The sequence below is a fragment of the Aquarana catesbeiana genome, linkage group LG01 (assembly GCF_042186555.1).
Source record: "Aquarana catesbeiana isolate 2022-GZ linkage group LG01, ASM4218655v1, whole genome shotgun sequence".
Lineage (NCBI taxonomy): Eukaryota > Metazoa > Chordata > Amphibia > Anura > Ranidae > Aquarana > Aquarana catesbeiana.
Window position 1 is genome coordinate 336,769,278 of NC_133324.1, and position 21,687 is coordinate 336,790,964.

General features: G+C 40.8%; 1 protein-coding gene across 1 annotated transcript in view; it reads left to right on the plus strand.

Moving 5' to 3' along the window:
* LOC141145243 (leukotriene B4 receptor 2-like) overlaps positions 1–19,903 on the plus strand; it is a 33,110-nt gene extending 13,207 nt beyond the window's left edge. Inside the window, exon 3 of the mRNA XM_073631764.1 lies at positions 13,112–19,903. Coding sequence (XP_073487865.1) covers positions 13,129–14,214 — 1,086 coding nt within the window. The 5' untranslated portion in view covers positions 13,112–13,128 and the 3' untranslated portion in view covers positions 14,215–19,903. The remainder of the gene's footprint in view (positions 1–13,111) is intronic.
* The last annotated feature ends 1,784 nt before the right edge of the window (positions 19,904–21,687 follow it).

Here is a 21,687-nt window from a genome sequence, read left to right on the forward strand (position 1 = left end):
AGGTATGTTCATTAAGCATTAATGATGATCATTACAATATCTAACAATATTTTATATGTTTTTGTTGGTTTTATTCTAGTTACAAAGTATGGGTGGAATTGTGCGTAATCCAGTATAATATAAACTGTAGAATATTGCGCCATACAGACATTTTTTTTTTTTTTTTAATTATATTGTTTAGAAAAGCAAAATCATTCCATATGGCTTGTGCAGAGATATGTTTAGCATAAGTATAGTTATGCCTAGAGGCAATAGATGTTGACAGGCAAGCTTTTCCTTGCATACCATGCCTGTCAAATGCAGTACTTTTCCAGCAGTCATGAAGCTAGAGTATATACATTACTGCTCTAATGGATAGAGCTCAGCTATATACTAGATTGTGTTGCTGGTAGATGGCAAAAGCTGTTTGGAAGGTTCTGTTTGGCTAATACATGGGGCAAAGTATGTTCTGAGCATTAGATTATGTGGTGGTAGGTATGAAATATAATATGTAAACAATGCAATCAGCCACATATACAGCATTAAAGTTAACCGTGCAACTTGGGAAATGTTTTAACTTGCTGTACTAAAATGTTAATTTATTATATTCTTGAAAGGATTGTGATTTCCTAGTTCAGACGTGTTTGCTAATAATAAAAGTAAACCCAACCTCCCCTAATAAATAGAACCGTGCAAGGAATGAATTTTCAAATGTGTGCATGACAACTATTTTTTAAGAGTATAAGAGTTATTTGAGATCACCTTTTTTTGTCTTTTTTCTTTTCTTTTTTTTTTTTTTTGGTGGTGGAAAAGAGATGCTTGCATACATGATGCCTTTTTTTTTGTCATTCTTCTCCATGAGGCCAGTCGGTTCATATTCAAGTCTCTTGTATAATGTGTGCTAACAAGCAGAGAACAAACTCCCAGTGAGGCTTATGCCGCGTACACATGACCAGACTTCTCGTCAGCCTGACATCCGAAGGACTTTTCGACGGAGCTCCGACGGAGTTGCGACGGAGTTCCAACGAAATGGACTTGCCTACACACGATCACACCAAAGTCCAATTGTTTTGAACGTGATGACATATGACCGGACTAGAATAAGGAAGTTCATAGCCAGTAGCCAATAGCTGCCCTTGCGTCCTTTTTTGTCCGCCGGACTAGCATAAAGATGAACGGATTTTTCAATCAGACTCGAGTCTGTCGGAAAGATTTGAAACATGTTCTAATCCTAGGTCCGTCGGAATTTTCGACAGAAAAGGTCCGATGAAGGTCCGATGAAGCCCACACACGATCGGAATGTCCGATGGAATCGTTTCGTCTGACCTTTTCTGCCAAACAGTCCGCTCGTGTGTACACGGCATTAGCTTTACTATTTAAAGTGTTATTAAAGAAAAACATTTTTATTATTATTTTAGATAGGGTAAAGAAGGGTTATAACCCCTGTCAGTTTTTTTTTTCCTTGTCTTTTGTGTCCCATAGGGGAGACTTTCCTTCACTTCCTGTCCCATAGCCAAAACAGGAAGTGAGAGGAAATCCCTCCAAAGTGAGGGAATGCCAGGGTGTCACCAGAACTACTGTCCCCATTCGAAGATGTCCCCTGTTCTGGTGTCTGGTGTCTTTTACTTTCACTTTCGATGATAACAGTAAACAGGACAAATAGGGTGTATTTCCCTAATAGGAAAGTAATAAACAGTAATATAAAATAAATAAACAGTAATAAATACCGACAGGTGTTCTAATCTCTCTACAGTCTATACAAAACTAAAAAATATTTTGCTGTGTGTGTGTGTGTGTGTATATATATATATATATATATATATATATAATACAGTGGGGACGGAAAGTATTCAGACCCCCTTAAATTTTTCACTCTTTGTTATATTGCAGCCATTTGCTAAAATCATTTAAGTTCATTTTTTTCCTCATTAATGTACACACAGCACTCCATATTGACAGAAAAACACAGAATTGTTGAAATTTTTGCAGATTTATTAAAAAAGAAAAACTGAAATATCACATGGTCCTAAGGCTCGGTTCACACGGGGGCGACTTGTCAGGCGACCTAGCCGCCTGACAAGTCGCCTCCCGTTCTGTACAATGGAACCGTTCTAATCGGAGCGACGCAAGTCGCTCCGACTTAGAAGAAAGGTTCCTGTACTACTTTGGGGGCGACTTGCATAGACTTCTATACAAAAGTCGTCTTGCAAGTCGCCCCGGCAGTCGTGTGCAGGTCGCCTCGGTGAGGCGACCTGCAAGTCGTGCCGCCTCTGGTGTGAACCGAGGCTAAGTATTCAGACCCTTTGCTCAGTATTTAGTAGAAGCACCCTTTTGATCTAATACAGCCATGAGTCTTTTTGGGAAAGATGCAACAAGTTTTTCACACCTGGATTTGGGGATCCTCTGCCATTCCTCCTTGCAGATCCTCTTCAGTTCTGTCAGGTTGGATGGTAAACGTTGGTGGACAGCCATTTTTAGGTCTCTCCAGAGATGCTCAATTGGGTTTAAGTCAGGGCTCTGGCTGGGCCATTCAAGAACAGTCACGGAATTTTTGTGAAGCCACTCCTTCATTATTTTAGCTGTGTGCTTAGGGTCATTGTCTTGTTGGAAGGTAAACCTTCGGCCCAGTCTGAGGTCCTGAGCAATCTGGAAAGGTTTTCATCCAGGATATCCTTGTACTTGGCCGCATTCATCTTTGCCTTGATGCAACCAGTCGTCCTGTCCCTTCAGCTGAAAAACACTCCACAGCATGATGCTGCCACCACCATGCTTCACTGTTGGGACTGTATTGGACAGGTGATGAGCAGTCCCTGGTTTTCTCCACACATACCACTTAGAATTAAGGCCAAAAAGTTATCTTGGTCTCATCAGACCAAAGAATCTTATTTCTCACCATCTTGGAGTCCTTCAGGTGTTTTTTTTAGCAAACTCCATGCGGGCTTTCATGTGTCTTGCACTGAGGAGAGGCTTCCGTTGGGCCACTCTGCCATAAAGCCCCGACTGGTGGAGGGCTGCAGTGATGGTTGGCTTTCTACAACTTACTCCCATCTCCCGACTGCATCTCTGGAGCTCAGCCACAGTGATCTTTGCGTTCTTCTTTACCTCTCTCACCAAGGCTCTTCTCCCCCCGATAGCTCAGTTTGGCCGGACGGCCAGCTCTAGGAAGGGTTCTGGTCGTCCCAAACGTCTTCCATTTAAAGATTATGGCGGCCACTGTGCTCTTAGGAACCTTAAGTGCAGCAGAAATTTTTTAGTAACCTTGGCCAGATCTGTGCCTTGCCACAATTCTGTCTCTGAGCTCTTTAGGCAGTTCCTTTGACCTCATGATTCTCATTTGCTCTGACATGCACTGTGAGCTGTAAGGTCTTGTATAGACATGTGTGTGGCTTTCCTAATCAAGTCCAATCAGTATAATCAAACACAGCTGGACTCAAATGAAGGTGTAGAACCATCTCAAGGATGATCAGAAGAAATGGACAGCACCTGAGTTAAATATATGAGTGTCACAGCAAAGGGTCTGAATACTTAGGACCATGTGATATTTCAGTTTTTCTTTTTTTTTTAAATCTGCAAAAATGTCAACAATTCTGTGTTTTTCTGTCAATATGAGGTGCTGTGTGTACATTAATGAGGAAAAAAATGAACTTAAATGATTTTAGCAAATGGCTGCAATATAACAAAGAGTGAAAAATTTAAGGGGGTCTGAATACTTTCCGTCCCCACTGTGTATGTGTGTGTGTGTGTGTGTGTGTGTGTGTGTGTGTGTGTGTGTGTGTGTATATATATATATATATATATATATATATATATATATATATATATATATATATATATAAATAAATAAAACCACAGAGAATAGCGCACACATAAATCATACAAGAGGAGTAACTTTTAAATCTTACAAGTCTTCTTAAAAGCATCTACTCTTAATGAGTAAATATGGGGATTTAGTCACATCATATGGCCATACCATGCTTAAAGGGGTTGTAAACCTTCCTGTTTTTTCACCTCAATGAATCATAAGCATTAAGATGAAAAAAACTTCTGGCAGTGACCAGCCCCCCATTTTACTTACCTGAGCCCCTTCATTCACTTGGCGGAGACGCACTCTCCCTCTCTCCACAAGGTCCCAGCTCTTGATTGGATAGCTTGATAGCAGCGCAGCCATTGGCTCCCGCTGCTGTCAATCAGATCCAATGACGCAGGCGTCGGGGGGGGGCGGGGCCGTGTCCGGCATTCGTGTCTATGGATGCAAATGCTGGACTCGGGAGCGTGCCTGCAAGGTAACCCCCCTGGAGAGCGCTTCCCTCAGGGGTTTTACCGATGCAAGGAGGAGCCACGAGCGCCGCCAGGGCACCCCAGGAATTGAGGATCGGGGCCACCCTGTGCAAAACGAGCTGCACAGTGGAGGTAAGTATGATATGTTTGTTATTAAAAAAAAAAAAAAAAAGATGAAAAGTACCCTCATTTTCCAAAGTACCCCCATTTTCAGTGGGTCCTACATTATTCACTATTTTATATGTAGCACCCCCCCCCCCCGGGGTATACTGGGAGCAAAGAGGGTACCTCCAGATACAGGGAGCAGACTTACATTCACCCCAGGGCCCATGGCTATAATGGAAAGTTAGAACAAATGTGGGCGCCAGTCACTTTAGGTATTTTTCAATGCTTTAATTAAAACTTGAGAAAGGTTGTAGAAAAGAGGTTGAGGGGAGGTTTCAGATACCTTTTTAGCGGATCACTTACAGACTCCTTGAATCAAAGGACAAAACACAGCTTTCTTTCAGCAGATCTTGAATACCTGGGTAGGTCTCTCACACAGACCTAGCAACCAGTAAGATGTCTGGATAAGCCTCTCTCACAGACTTAGCAGCCAGTAGATGCCTGGATAAGTCTCTCTCAAAAACTTAGCAAACTTAGCAGAACCTTTAAGCCATCTGGCGATACTGTGAGGGTAGGTTAGATGTAGGTGCATCCTCCAAGTAAGTTACCAGGCCCTTCTGAGAGATAAGCCTTCATCCTGGCTCTCTCCAGCAAGGGTCCTCCCCTGGATCTCCTCAGCTTGGCTCGGCTTCTTCCATTCAGGCAAAACAGCCTAAGGACCACCTCAGGAATAGCAGGCCCCAGACAGGCTTCTGGGCCTGCTTACAGCAACGTAGCCTCAGGCCTGGGGGGCCACGAGGTGAGAACTGACTAAAGCACATGGCATCTGTGCAATAAATACCCCTTCCCAGAATGCACAGCGGCAGGAACCTCCTACTGGGCTGTTCTGGAAAAAGAATGTTCATTATAGCTCAACCTAGTTGTCATTCTCACACTGTCCTGTGGTACCAGTGACACCTACTGGCAACAGTGGGAAATGCACAACACAGTCAAATTTAGGACAGAACCAAATAAACTATATACAATCAATCTGAACTGGTTACAGCTCAGCCAAAAACTAAATTTACATTATAGCCCCATTTTTAGAAACAGGGGGCTACATATAAATAGTGTAGGACCCACTGAAAATTGGGTACTTTTGCGCAGTGGTGGGCTTAAGCATGATATGGCCATATGATGTGACTAAATCCCCATATTTACTCTTTAAGAGTAGGTGCTTTTAACCACTTAAGCCCCGGACCATTTGGCTGCCCAAAGACCAGAGCACTTTTTCGATTCGGCACTGCATCGCTTTAACTGACAATTGCGCGGTCGTGCGACGTGGCTCCCAAAAAAAATTGACGTCCTTTTTTTCCCCACAAATAGAGCTTTCTTTTGGTAGTATTTGATCACCTCTGCAGTTTTTATTTTTTGCGCTATAAACAAAAAAATAGCAACAATTTAAAAAAAAAAAAACATTATTTTTTACTTTTTGCTATAATAAATATCCCCAAAAAATAAATAAAAAAAACATTTTTTTCCTCAGTTTAGGCCAATACGTATTCTTCTACATATTTTTGGTATTGATTGGTTTGCGCAAAAATTATAGCGTCTACAAAATAGGGGATAGTTTTATGGCATTTTTATTAATAATTTTTTTTACTGGTAATGGCAGCAATCACCAATTTTTATCATGACTGCAACATTATGGCGGACAGATCGGACACTTTTGGTGCGATTTTGGGACCGATCACATTTATACAGTGATCAGTACAATTAATAATGCATTGATTACTCTGTAAATGTGACTGGCAGTGAAGGGGTTAAGTGTGTCCTAGAGAGTGATTCTAACAGTGGGGGGGGGCGTGGCTATGTGTGACACGACACTGATCAGCGCTCCCGATTACAGGGAGCTGTGATCAGTGTCCTGTCACTAGGCAGAATGGGGAAATGCTTGTTTACATCAGCATTTCCCTGTTCTTCCTCTCAGTGAGACGATTGCGGGTATCCCCACAGACATCGGGTCCGCGGGACCTGCGATCACACTCACGGAGGTCGCGGTGGGTGCACGTGTGCCCGCAAACCGCTTTTTAGAGGGGGACAAAGTACAGGTACGTTAACCTGCCTGTACGTGCCCTTCTGCCGACGTATATCGGTGTGAGCCGGTCGGCAAGCAGTTAAGCAAACCTGTAAGATTTAAAAGTTACTCCTCTTGTATTTTTGTATGTGTACGCTATTCTCTGTGGTTCTACTTATATATAAGTCTCTATAGCAGCAACTTTAGATATTCAGGTTTAGGGTGAGCCCCCCTCAACCCTTTGTTAGCTAATTATTACTTCAAATTCTTATTTAAACATAGTAGAGTCTTTACATTGAGACAGAGGCTTGTAGATCCAACACTGAAACTGAAGTAACTTGGTATATGCAGTGCAGCGTAGTGAGCTTGAGTACCTGTACAGTAAAGATAAAAAACAACCTCTCAACAAATGGAAGACCCAACTGAAAAGGGTAACCTTTGCAGGTCAAGAATAAGCAGGTTTCCTTGCTGAAAAGGATATTTATGCCATCTGGAATAACCATCCCTAGTTGTCACCCATATATAATGTTGTTTTAAAATGGTTGTAAAGGCTGAAGTTTTTTTTACCTTCATGCATTCTATTCATAAAGGTAAAAAACCTTCAGATGTGCAGCTCCCACCACAGCCTCCCGTTTTATACTCGCCTAAACCTGATACCGATCCAGCAATGTGCACAAGACCAGAAATCTCCCAGGTCTCTTCCTCCTCATTGGTTGAGTCACAGCAGCAGGAGTCATTGGCACGGGAATCCTGCGTTGCATCAGAGAGGGGCGGGGTCACCCGTACACATCACTGGGAAACCCTGACGTTTCTCCTTATCAGAGGGGGGCGGGGTGATGGGTGGCCCCGCCCTCAGCTACATAAGAGCTGTCAAGCTAGCGCCGCGTCATTGGCTGGGAGACTTGTCCCAAGCTGTCTCCTCTGGGTTTTTTTTAACTTTTTGTGAAATGGTAGGGGTACAATGTACCCCTTACCAATTCACATGGGGGGGCCGGGATCTGGGTGTCCCCTTTGTTAAAGGGGGCTTCAAGATTCCGATAAGCCCCCCGCCCACAGACCCCCACAACCCTTGCCCGGTGGATGAGGCCCTTGTCCCCATCAACATGGGGACATCCTCCCCATGTTGATTGCATGTGGCCTGGTACAGTTCAGAAGGAGGAAGCTCTCTCATCCCCCCCTCTTTTCCTGCGGCCTGCCAGGTTGCATGCTCGAATAAGGGTCTGGTGTGGATTTTTTGGGGGAACTCCATGCCATTTTTTTTTTTTTTATTATTTTGGTGCGGAGTTCCCCTTAATATCCATACCAGACCTGAAGGGCCTGGTAATGGAATTTTGGGGGACCCCCACGCATTTTTTTTTTCTATTTTTCAATGACCTTCAATTACTTTTATGTGTATTGTCGGGACCGACAATTCATTAATAGCACTTTTAAATGACTTTTTTTTTTACTTTAGAAATGTAATTTTGCTCTCGGACTGTTATAGACATGGGAAACATGCGCTACTTTACAGGCATACTATAGACACCCCCCAGGTATGAAATTTAAAGGAATATTTCACTTTTATTGTTTCACTTTAAGCATTATTAAAATCACTACTGCCAAAAAAATGGTTGTTTTTAAAACTTTTTTGCATTGATACATATCCCCTGGGGCAGGACCCAGGTCCCCAAACACTTTTTATGACAATAACTTGCATATTAACCTTTAAAATTAGCACTTTTGATTTTTCATGTTCGTGTCCCATAGACTTTAATGGTGGTCGCGTGTTCGAACAAATTTTTTTGCCTGTTCGCATGTTCTGGATGCAAACCAAATAGTGGGGTGTTCGGCCCATTCCTAGTCATAAAGCATTTTCCTAACCTTGGAGAGATTTTGGAGTTGATTTACTAAACTGGAGAGTGCAAAATCTGGTGCATCTGTGCGTGATAGCCAGTCAGCTTCTAACTTCAGATTGCTCAATGAAGCTTTGATGAAAATACTTGGAAGCTGAATAGTTTCTTTGCAGAGCTGCACCAGATTTGGCACTCTCCACTTTTATTAAATCAACATCTTTATCTTACTTTCTGTTGTGTCTGCAGAACAGGAAGTGAAGAGAAATCTCCTCATTGTGACTCAGGGGATAAACAACTGTTATTTCCTACTATGTCCAAATGAAGCATAAGGTTTTGGCGTTTTATATATACACTTTTTAATATTGTAAAAGCCCCATGATAAGGGAGTCTTGAAAGAAGAGTGTAAAAACAAGGAATTCTGTCAAGTTGTTAAAAATAACAATATTTCTTATGCCAGGAAAAAATATTGTTTTCATCTTTATTTTTTAATACAGAACAGCTTTTTATTCAAAGCAAACATCCAGATGTTTTATAAAAAGAAAATCAATGCCAAAAGTTAGCCAATATAACTTCAACTCCAAAGTTTCTAAACACGAAAATCACAGATTTTCCTAGAACAATATACAGTATTGCTTATATGTAATAAGGAATGATTGTATATGCATATAACTACCAGGTTCCCTTATGCAGCTGGCATTCAAAACACAACCTCAGTCTTGTAGGATACTTATTCTTGACACCTTGATCCCAGGAATGACTCACAGACTTGACAGTAGACTTCTTTACCATACAAAGCTTTGTATCAGGAACAACAAACATGTATGTAGTAACAGAAGACACTCTTTTGGTACTTATCTGGTGCAACTCAGTCCAACCATGATGCCCAGTGCCAGAGACTCTACACATAACTTAAGCTGGCCATACATGGATTGAAATTCAGCTGGTTCAGCAGGGACCGGACAAATTTAGATACGTGTGTGGCTACTGTGGTTTAACAGAACTCTATCTACTGATCGACTTCTGTCCAACCGCCCTGTTGGTATATTTTTGCCTGATCAGTGCCGCAGGCAAAAGGCTGATGGCAGGGAAGTCTTCCTGTTGTTAGAATATAATAACATGGTGGGGAGGATTCTTGCATCCACAACAAATGTGTGGATGGGGGAATCGGGTCAGTTTTTTTGTTAAATCTGCTGGTTGAAAAAAAAAACTGATTCATATATGGCCAGCTTTAGGGATGAGAGTCTCATGCCATAAAATAATTGTTGGATGACAGTCTAAGGACCACTCTCTATGCTCTTAACTAGGATTCCTCCTGAGGTTGCTAGGGGTACTTTGAGCTGTGACTGATTGACATACCACTGTAAAGGAAGCATTTTTCCCACTGACCACCGATGTAAAGCTCCTCCTTCCCACTGACCCCCAAAGAATTAATTATAGAAGAGAAGCATTAAAGTTGAGTAAGGCTGCTTTAGATTTCTCTGTCATATGTGACAGTGCTATATTTCTTGTGGAATGCAACCATTCACAGCTGGATATTGTCAGAACACTGCAACTTCAGTAGTCCAGCACTTTGCTGCACTTGCATTCTTCATTGAAGAGAGATCTTCCTGAAATCCATAATGACTTCCATACAGCATCTGTGCCCTATCCACTAATTAGTGTTGCCCAAGCTAAGGACAGGACTTCCTTTGAGAAGTTCTGCCTAGACAACTGTAAATTGCTGTATTATAAGTGGGAACCCATCTGAATCCTTACACAACAAAAGCACAAATGGAAAAGTATGTGTACGCCTTACAGTACAATTCTCCCAGCACCTCTCCCTACATAGATTTGGGTTTCCCTTTCCCCTAACAAGTCCCATAGGCTTGAATGGGATGTACCTTTTCATATCAGGAACAGAATTCTATTTAAGTCTATGTAATGTTAGTGGACAGGCTTGGGCATCTTGTCACTAGATTTTTACCAGCTGGGTTGCAGACATTGTAGAAGGTTGAAGCCATCAGAGGAGGTACAGTAAGTACAGACCTGATGCAAATGCAAAACTTTTTTTTCCTTTTTGGCTAGAGAGTAGAAGGGTTAGACTTACTGCCTAATTTTTATTTCTGCCCTCAGTAGGTTTTTTTTCCCCCCTAACTCCTGGTCACTATTGTCACCAAGACATCATCGCACCAGAAGATTGCAGCAGCAGGGGAGGTGGGGGGCGCATCGGCAGAGGAGGATGTCTACTAATATCAGCACAAGGGACACATTCTACTGACTGTAAGTTGTGTCTCTTGTGCTGATTTTTCATTTTTTTTTTTAATCTTAGCTACACTTAGGCTTTAAGGTTCATCATAGTTGGTGAGTGTGCCATTAGGTGGTGGTGAATCATGTGGAGCATGTTTTTCTTGCTGTGGAACACTTACATGTGAAGAGACATTAACTACTTTTTTCCGACCGTATACTGTGTATATATACGGCGGCAAGGCAGCTCTCTACGTGATCCTGCACTTCTGGGTCTGGGGCGTACACGCACGCCACCTGCGACTCACTCCTACTGTGATTGGACACAGCAAGAGCCAATCAGTGGGTCCGCTGGACGCGATGTCCACCGGGACCCGCTGATCATTCGGGACACAGGCAGAACGGCGGTCTGCCTATGTAAACAAGGCAGATCGCCATTCTGTGAGAAGGGAAGGTTGAGATCCTGTATTCTTGCAAAGCAGGAACATGGATCTCTGCCTTCGCATAGTACAAGCACCTCACACAGTGTACACAAGCACAGGTTAGACACACAGTTAACCCTTTGATCGCCCCTGATGTTAACCCCTTCCCTGCCAGTGTCATTAGTACACTGACAGTGCATATTTTTAGCAATGAACACTGTATTAGTGTCAATGGTCCCCAAAAAGTGTCCAGTTTGTTCCGCCGCAATGTTGCAGTCCTGCTATAAGTCCCTGATTGTCACCATTACTAGTAAAAGAAAATAAATAAAAATTCAATAAATCTATCGCATAGTTTGTAGACGCTATAAATTTTGCGCAAACCAATCAATATACGCTTATTGGGATTTTTTTATCAAAAATATGTAGCAGAATACATATTGGCCTACATTGATGAAGAAATTCGATTTTTTTTTTTCCATTCTTTTATTTGATATGTTTTATAGCAGAAAGTAAAAAATATTGTTTTTTTTTTTTTTTTCAAAATTGTCAGTATTTTTTTGTTTATAGTGCAAAAAATAAAAACCACAGAGCTGATTAAATACCACCAAAAGAAAGCTCTATTGGTGGGGGAAAAAGGACATAAATTTTATTTGAGTACAGCGTTGCACGACCGTTCAATTGTCAGTTAAAGTAACGCAGTGCCATATCGCAAAAAAATGGCCTGGTCATGAAAGGGGGAGGTAGACCTTCCAGAGGTCAAGTGGTTAATTTCAACACAAAAAATACTTGTAAAATGCGACATCAGTGGACATCTGATTAGAAGGCACAGTAAGTACAGTTTACAGCTTAAATTTTTATACACTGTTATACACATTTTATATTCTGTATATATGATTTATGTGGTATTCTGTAGCACTGCTTCAGTGGAAACATTGTGAAATTTGTAACAAATGGGTCTATTATTCATATTTTGTAGGAATTTTTTTTGTATGGTTTGTGTTGCCATTTGTATAGCGCTGCTGTAGTAGAGGCACTGTAAACACTCATATACAGATAAAGTAGACATACACATGTTAAATTATAGGTTACCTGATACTGAAAAGTCATTTATGTCTGCCATTATTTTAAGCCTATCACTTTAAGCAAATACAGCATGTAAGCAAATTCCAGTCAAGCTGCATATTTTTCTGATATCCATGGAAACAGCGGAAGCCACTATGTTTTACTCTTACTGTTTGCTTCATGAATGGCCCATGCTAATTGCATTAATTCATTCATTCATCCTGTGGTTTGGTGGACTTTAGCACTGGTAGAGTACTGCCATTTAACACTATAATTATAAAAGCAAATTCTAATTGAAAATTCTTATCTAGCTGGAAAGCAGCACTTTAAGCATACCTGTTTATTTTCCAAGTGTTTTAGCCCACATGAAATAGAGAGATAGATAGATAGATAGATAGATAGATAGATAGATAGATAGATAGATAGATAGATAGATAGATAGATAGATAGATAGATAGATAGATATGGATATAGATATATAAAATACACCACTGAGCATTTATTTCTTTACGATCATCCCTATAGTCTGTATAGGAAAGGAATTTATGATAATTTCATTAAAATGACTTAATACAATATTTCATTTACCATTCAGATCAGTGTCAGCCTTGGGTTTTATGGCCCCTTCTGCCAAATTTTAGTTCATTGCCTTCCCCATGTCCAAAAAAAAGCAGATTTTGCTATTCCTTATTGAAACCACTGTTACTAAATCTTGCATGCAATAAAGGATCCTGGTGCCTGAAATATAACTCCACCCTCACTTACAGTATATTTTTCCTTATTTTCAAAATGACGCTGCATTGCCACAGTTATGAAATTGCATTGACGACTGTAAATCCAGATTTCTAAATTAGCGCTATGACATTGCTCACTGCAGCTGAATAAATAAGCATTGTCACCTTAAAAGAGGAAGTGTCTCTGCATACGCTTTGCTAGTAGGATTTATCTGAAAGCAAGGCACAAAGGACAAAAAAATATTAAAATGTTTGATATCATAGGAACATGTACAACAACATAATTGGTTTAATAGTTTGGGTTTGAATACACGTTAATGTTTTTAAATAGTATCAGTATATATGCTATGTGTTTCTTCAGCTGTTTAATCCTCATTCACTTCTATTTAGTTGTTTATCTCTATTTTCTATTCCATTTAGGTGGATCTGTTTCAAACATGGTCAGCTGCATCAATATTTATAACAATGATACCATCCTCAGTTCTCCGGCTTCCCGCATCCCTGGTGCAATATTTCTGGGATTGGCGGCCATCTTGGGTTTACCTGGGAATACTTTTATTATCTGGAGCATTTTGTGGAAAATGAAAGGCCGGGAAAAGTCAGTGACCTGCATCCTAATCCTTAACTTGGCGGTGGCCGATGGGACAGTCCTTCTCCTCACTCCATTTTTTATCATATTTTTGGCCAAGAAGAGCTGGATATTTGGTAGACCTGCCTGTAAAATTGCATACTACCTTTGTTGCCTTAACATGTATGCTAGCATTTTCATTATTGCTCTCATGAGCATGGACCGATTCTTAGCTGTTTTCCGACCATACATGGCTCAGTCGTTTCGTAAACGAGATGTGGTGGTAAAGGTCCTCATAGTCATATGGCTTCTAGCAGGGGCTTTGGCACTTCCGGCATTCGCTTTCAGGGAGGTGATAGACAACAAAGACATGAACTCTACGATATGTGAACCTTGCCATGCCAACCGAGCACAGGCCATCTTTCATTACTCCTTTGAGACATTGGTGGCTTTCCTGCTTCCTTTTCCTGTGGTATGCTTTAGTTATATGCTTGTGTTAATTAAACTAAAAGCAAGCCACTTTGGACAACGGTCAAGGATAGAGAAACTAATTGCTGTTATCTTGTTGACTTTTGCCATCCTATGGCTTCCATATCATATAGTCAATGCTATACAGGTGACTGCCAATCTCACCACTGGAAATATATCCGAGACCCTGGCAAAAGCAGCTAAAAAAAGCAGAGCTGGAGCCACCGCTTTAGCATTTTTCAGCGCGTGTGTCAATCCTTTGCTGTATGCCTTTGCTGCTTCTGATTTATTTAGGGTATTTGGAGTGGGTTTTGTAGCCAAGCTGCTGGAGGGAACTGTGGCAGAAATACAAAAACGGGTTAAATCTCAACGTGAGCTTGTAAAAGGTCTTGTGAGAGTTGGAAGTCGGGCTGAGTCTGTGGAGCTTGAAGAGAAAAACGGGATAAAATTAGAACCATTGAATGGTGACTGTGCATGTAATAGTTAGCAATATAAGCTAGAAAGATGAGCCTTAAAAAATAGTGCAGTATTAAATTTATTTAAACTTTATAAATTTCCTCAGTCAGTCAGGAATAGTGCTATGTAAGCATTAAACGTTCTCCTAAGCAGCTCTAAGATAACTATATTGTTTGGAGAGAAGAAATGCTTTTGAGGGATGGTAAAGTTAACACATATGAATCCTGGAATGTTATTGACAGTCTCCAGAACATTCCATCAAACGAAGGAACACTGGTCATATATCCAAGGAACAACTGGTAAACCCACCGATAAATAATTCACAGCATGGAAAACCTGTCAGAGTGCATTTTCTGTACAAATTACTTAATAACATACCATTTCAGCAGTTACATTGTACAACGCAAAGGTTTTCCTTTTTTCAAGGATTACATTTCATTATATATTACCGTACACACACACACACTGGGGCTGTTTTATTAAAACTGGTGCAGCTCTGTATAGTAGCCAATCAGCTTCTAACTTCAGCTTGTTCAATTAAGCTTTGACAAAAAAAAACTGGAAGTTGATTGATTTCTATGCAGAGCTTACATGCAGTATGCAGAGCTTACTAAAACTGGAGATCTTACACTCTCCAGTTTTAGCAAATCAACCCCAATCATTTTGCCCATGACTTAACCATTTCATTACTGATTGCTTGTGAAACTTGGGGCACCTTGGCAGTAAGCATGTTACTTCCTGTTGCGGGAACAAATACAATATAAAGTTTGCAGTGTTAACCACTATCTGACAGCGCACTGTAGATTTACTGCTTCAGTGTGGGCAGCTGCGTAGAATCATGTGTGTGTGTATATATATATATTGATTCTGCTTTTAGGGGGTGCGTGCGCCGTCCATGCCAGCTGTGATTAGTCAAAGCACACGCTGATTGGCGGGTGCCGGTGTTTATGCACTGGCCGACACCCGCTGATCGGGGAGGAGAAAGACAGGTCAGAGCTCTGTCAGTGTAAACAATATAAAGCTCTGTTCTGTCAGCGGGGATGTGCCGGTTTTTGTTTCGCTGCAAAGTAAAACCGGCACATCCCTTAGTAAAAGCACCTCACAGTACACATTAAACACTGGTTAGGCACATCCATTGATTGCCCTAGATGTTAGCTTCTTCCCAGCGAGTGTCATTTGTACAGTGACAGTGCAAATTTTTATCACTGATCACTGTATACGTGTATAACTGGTTCCCACAAGGTGTCAGTTAGTGTGAGACTGCCCGCCATACTATCACAGTCCCTCTAAAGTCGCTGATTGCTGCCACTACTAGTACAAAAAAAATAAAATAAAATTGCAATATATATGTGTGTGTGTGTGTGTGTGTGTGTGTGTGTGTGTGTGTGTGTGTGTGTGTGTGTGTATATATATATATATATATATATATATATTATATTTAATAGTTTGCAGACTGTATAAAGTTTGCGTAAACCAATCAATATACGCTTATTGGGATTTTTTAACCAAAAATATGTAGAAGAATACATATTGGCCTAAATTTATGAAGAAATTTCATCTTTTATATTTTTTTATTGGATATGTTTTATAGCAGAAAGTAAAAAAAATTTTTTTTTTTTTTTCAAAATTTGCAGTATTATTTTGTTTACAGCACAAAAAATAAAAAACCCAGCGGTGATCAAATACTACTAAAAGAAAGCTCTATTTGTAGGGGAAAAAATTGTATAAATGTTGTTTGAGTACAGAGTTGCATGACTGCACAATTGTCAGTTAAAATAACGCAATGCCAAAAAGCAATAAACGTCCGGGTCATGAAGGGGGGTAAATCTTCCGGAGAGCAAGTGGTTAATACAGTAAAAGCAATTCCATTATTATTTAGGGGATTTATATCTAATAAATGTGCATATATACTTGTGTGGTATGCTTGACCAAGCTGTAAATTTTCAAAGTACCAGCAGACTTTTGTACACTATATACAAAGCAGTGTTTATTTTAGGACAGAAATTGGAACTAATTAATAGTCAATAAACACTATATTTATATAGAGTAATATATTATTCAGGGCCCATAAGTATGGTGTATGTTCCATTAACAGTGCTTGACCTAGAAAATTTCACAGTCTTTTAAAAAACACATATGCTAAATCTAAGCACAAGTGATTAGCACTTCCACATAACAGCACAAGGGTCATCAGCATAGGCGTGCACACAGGGTGTGCCAGGTATGCCAGGTATGCCTGGGCACACCCTAATCTCCCCGTGTGGTGTATATTTCCAATGTTTAGACCCCTGATATTTCACCAAATTAAAAAAAAAATCTCTTTTTTTTCTCCTAAAAAAATTGTAAAAAAATAATTAAAATAATATTGTAACTGCCCTACTGACACCACCAATATCTGCTCTTATGACACCATTCACTGCCCTACTGACACTACCAATATCTGCTCTTTTGACACCATTCACTGCCCTACTGACACTACCAATATCTGCTCTTATGACACCATTCATTGCTCTACTGACACCACCAATATCTGCTCTTATGACACCATTCACTGCTCTACTGACACCTTCCGTATATAAACACATGCGCACACACACACACACACACGCATATGTGTTTGAGCCTTGGGGTGCACACCCCAATGCAATAGGCTGCGCACACCTATGGTCATCAGTTTCTAATCCCAACTATAATACCACCTGCCAGGAGTTTGCATGTTCTCCCTGTGCCTGTGTGGGTTTCTTCCCAGGTACTACGATTTCCTCCCACCCAAAGACATGCTACTAGGTTAATCGGCTCCTGTCTAAACTGGCCCTAGTATTTGTATGCATGAATGTGAGGTTGGGATCTTAGATTGTAAGCTCCTTGATGACAGGGACTGATGTGAATGGTACAATGGTACAATGTACAATATATATATATATCTATATCTATATATCTATATATCTATATCTATAGATATATAGATATATACAGTGGGGACGGAAAGTATTCAGACCCCCTTAAATTTTTCACTCTTTGTTATATTGCAGCCATTTGCTAAAATCATTTAAGTTAATTTTTTTCCTCATTAATGTACACACAGCACCCCATATTAACAGAAAAACACAGAATTGTTGACATTTTTGCAGATTTATTAAAAAAGAAAAACTGAAATATCACATGGTCCTAAGTATTCAGACCCTTTGCTGTGACACTCATATATTTAACTCAGGTGCTGTCCATTTCTTCTGATCATCCTTGAGATGGTTCTATACCTTCATTTGAGTCCAGCTGTGTTTGATTATACTGATTGGACTTGATTAGGAAAGCCACACACCAGTCTATATAAGACCTTACAGCTCATAGTGCATGTCAGAGCAAATGAGAATCATGAGGTCAAAGGAACTGCCTGAAGAGCTCAGAGACAGAATTGTGGCAAGGCACAGATCTGGCCAAGGTTACAAAAAAATTCTGCTGCACTTAAGATTCCTAAGAGCACAGTGGCCTCCATAATCCTTTAAATGGAAGACGTTTGGGACGACCAGAACCCTTCCTAGAGCTGGCCGTCTGGCCAAACTGAGCTATTGGGGAGAAGAGCCTTGGTGAGAGAGGTAAAGAAGAACCCAAAGATCACTGTGGCTGAGCTCCAGAGATGCAGTCAGGAGATGGGAGAAAGTTGTAGAAAGTCAACCATCACTGCAGCCCTCCACCAGTCAGGGCTTTATGGCAGAGTGGTCTGACGGAAGCCTCTCCTCAGTGCAAGACACATGAAAGCCCGCATGGAGTTTGCTAAAAAAAACACCTGAAGGACTCCAAGATGGTGAGAAATAAGATTCTCTGGTCTGATGAGACCAAGATAGAACTTTTTGGCCTTAATTCTAAGCGGTATGTGTGGAGAAGACCAGGCACTGCTCATCACCTGTCCAATACAGTCCCAACAGTGAAGCATGGTGGTGGCAGCATCATGCGGTGGGGTGTTTTTCAGCTGCAGGGACAGGCTGACTGGTTGCAATCAAGGGAAAGATGAATGTGGCCAAGTACAGGGATATCCTGGAAGAAAACCTTCTCCATAGTGCTTAGGACCTCAGACTGGGCTGAAGGTTTACCTTCCAACAAGACAATGACCCTAAGCACACAGCTAAAATAACGAAGGAGTGGCTTCACAACAACTCCGTGACTGTTCTTGAATGGCCCAGCCAGAGCCCTGACTTAAACCCAATTGAGCATTTCTGGAGAGACCTAAAAATGGCTGTCCACCAACGTTTACCATGCAACCTGACAGAACTGGAGAGGATCTGCAAGGAGGAATGGCAGAGGATCCCCAAATCCAGGTGTGGAAAACTTGTTGCATCTTTCCCAAAAAGACTCATAGCTGTATTAGATCAAAAGGGTGCTTCTACTAAATACTGAGCAAAGGGTCTGAATACTTAGGACCATGTGATATTTCAGTTTTTCTTTTTTAATAAATCTGCAAAAATGTCAACAATTCTGTGTTTTTCTGTCAATATGGGGTGCTGTGTGTACATTAATGAGGAAAAAAATGAACGTAAATGATTTTAGCAAATGGCTGCAATATAACAAAGAGTGAAAAATTTAAGGGGGTCAGAATACTTTCCATTACCACTGTATACCCTGTTTCCCCGAAAATAAGACCTAGCGTGATTGTCGGCGATGGCTGCAATATAAGCCCTACCCCCCAAATAAGCCCTACCCTGTTTCCCTGAAAATAAGCCCTACCCTGAAAATAAGACCTACAACAACTTTAACTAGGGCTTATTTGGGTGGGGTAGGGCCTATATTGCAGCCATCACCGACAATCACGCAAGGTCTTATTTTCATTTTCGGGGAAACAGGGTGTGTATATATATATATATATATATATATATATATGTGTGTGTGTGTGTGTGTGTGTGTGTATATATATATATATGTGTGTGTATATATCTATATCTATATATATATATATATATATATATATATATATATATAATATAAAAAATGTAAAGCGCTGTGTAAATTGATGATGCTATATAAGTACCTGCAATAATAATTTAACATTTGAAAGAAGCTTATTAAAGTGTAAAGTGATCTAAATCAAAAGCTTTTTCTTTTTAGTTTGGGACACAGTGGGGAAGGGCTAGAACCCATGTTAGTTTTTTATTGCTGTCTGTGTCCCCACTGGGGCCTATCATAATCTCTTTTAATCTTTTGTTACTGGGACAAAAATCAATGGGAATCTACAATTTTAAGGCTGTCACCAGAACAGAAGATGAAGGGAAATCTAGGATACCTGTCCCAGTGATAACTATGTAAGAGGGGACCCCCACTCTGGAGAGATTTCCTTTTGCTTCCTATTGTGTCTCTGGGATAAGGATAATCTCACCAACAGGACACAGCAAAAATCGGAGAGGGAATCTAATCATTGCTTACTTATTCCAAAAGTAGAAATAAGTTGTAGTCTTAGATATACTTAAACCTACCTGTACATTTTTGATTACATGAGTAAATAAGGAGAGAAAACTCTAGGAATAATTCTTATACGACTGAGTGGATGTAAGCGGAAATATCATAACCTTTGGGAATAAGAGACCACTCAATTTGCTGACTCCTGTTTCAGACTCCTAGTCCTAGTAGTTGTGGTCAGCTTGCAAAAAAAAAAAAAAAAGACTGCCCAGTAAATAAGTGCCATACTCCGCATGTTCTGAGGGATGCATTAAGAATCCAGTGAATGAGAAATACACTTACATGTAAAAATCCATTTTATCTAAAAGACCCCATTTGCATTTACTTCCCAGGGAACATTGCCTGAAGTCTCTGTAATTGTATTTAATGCTCCAATTTACTTTGTGAATTGTGGGAATTTATCAGAAGACTACAGTGCTACAAGGCTACAGTGCTACAAGGTTTTACCACAAATGTTTTAGCACTTCTGTCATGCAGCACTAAGACTCCTGGTTTGGATCCTGTTCAAGACACTCTGCATGAAGTTTGCATGTTTTTCCTTTGATTGCGTGGGTTTCCTCCGGATCCATTAAAATTGGCCCTAGTATGTGTATGTATGCATGTGACATAGAGACCTTAGATTGTAAGCTCCTTGAGGGCAAGGACTGACATGAATGTACAGTATGTAAAGCACTGCATTAATTGTCTGTGCTGTATAAATACCTGCAATAAAAAAAAAAATACATATATTGAAAGATCCATTACAACAATTACTTTGACCAAAATTTCCATGGTATCTTGTAAAAGTGATTACAGTAACCAACAAAAAGCCTTAAAATGCTAAATGCTAGTAGCCTTTGGCTAGTCTTGTAGCTTGTGGTAGAAACACTTTAAAGCTATCAAGAAGCAATGCAATGGTTCTGATTTACAAAAGGCAAATAGACTGTTCACTGTGCGAGGGAATTATCACTTTGTACTGGAATTTTCACCAGGGTCCTGAAGGTTCTAGTGAATGAGATAAAGCCAGGGTTGTACATACAAGGGTCACCATTGCGACCCGACCCCATGCTGCAGGGCTGTATGCCTGGATAGAAGAGTGGCGGCATGTAGAGGAACCAATCCCGCCATGTAGCTGGTGAATGCCCGCTTCTCCCTCCCGCAGATATTCATCGGCTGCAGGAGGGAAAAAGAGGGCATCGGTTCCTCCAAATGCCACTCCCACCACTTCCCTATCCTTGTCCTGCTGCCCTGGGCCTCTGTGTGCTTGCACTTGTGACTGGGCTCTGGCGTTCCAACACCTTGGGAGGGAACCCAAGATGGTAGGAAAGTGGACCATAATAAAAGGGTCCCACCATGGGAGTAAAGTTCCCCCGGAATCAGTGGGAAAGGGGGGGCCCTTCATGGTTCCTTGCACCAGGGTCCTGAAGGTTCTACTTACGCCTCTGGTTAATGCTCTGCTGACTTGCTGACTTCCACTATAAAATCATTTGCAAATAAAAATGTATGTTTTGTTTTTTTGCTTTGCATGTGAGTGCATATGTTTGCAAAGTTACTGTATTTATTGGCGTATAACACTCACTTTTTCACCATGAAAATCAGGTGCAAATAGCGTGTGCGTGTTACACGCCAATACGTCAGATTATATACAGTGAGAATCTCCTGTTTGCTTGGCGGCCTCTGTAATAGGAAGTCTCGTCTCCTGGGCCTCCATTGGACCACTGTTGTGTCTATCATAGGAGATTCTCACTGTATGTAATCTGTCGATGCTTGTCCCGCCCCTCTCTCTGTCCCCTCTAGGCTGCAGATGGACATCAGTCAGGCTGCATTGAAGGCAGTGGTGAGGCTGCTGCATTGATGGCAATGGCGAGGCTGCTGCATTGATGGCAATGGCGAGGCTACTGCATTGATGGCAATGGTGAGGCTGCAGATGGGCATTGATGGCAATGGTGAGGCTGTAGATGGGCACTGATCCTTATTGTGCTTCAAAGTTCCTTATTTAAAATGTAAGTTTTTTCCTGAAACTTCCCTCTTAAAACGAATGTGCGTGTTATACGCCTGTGCGTGTTATACGCCGATAAAT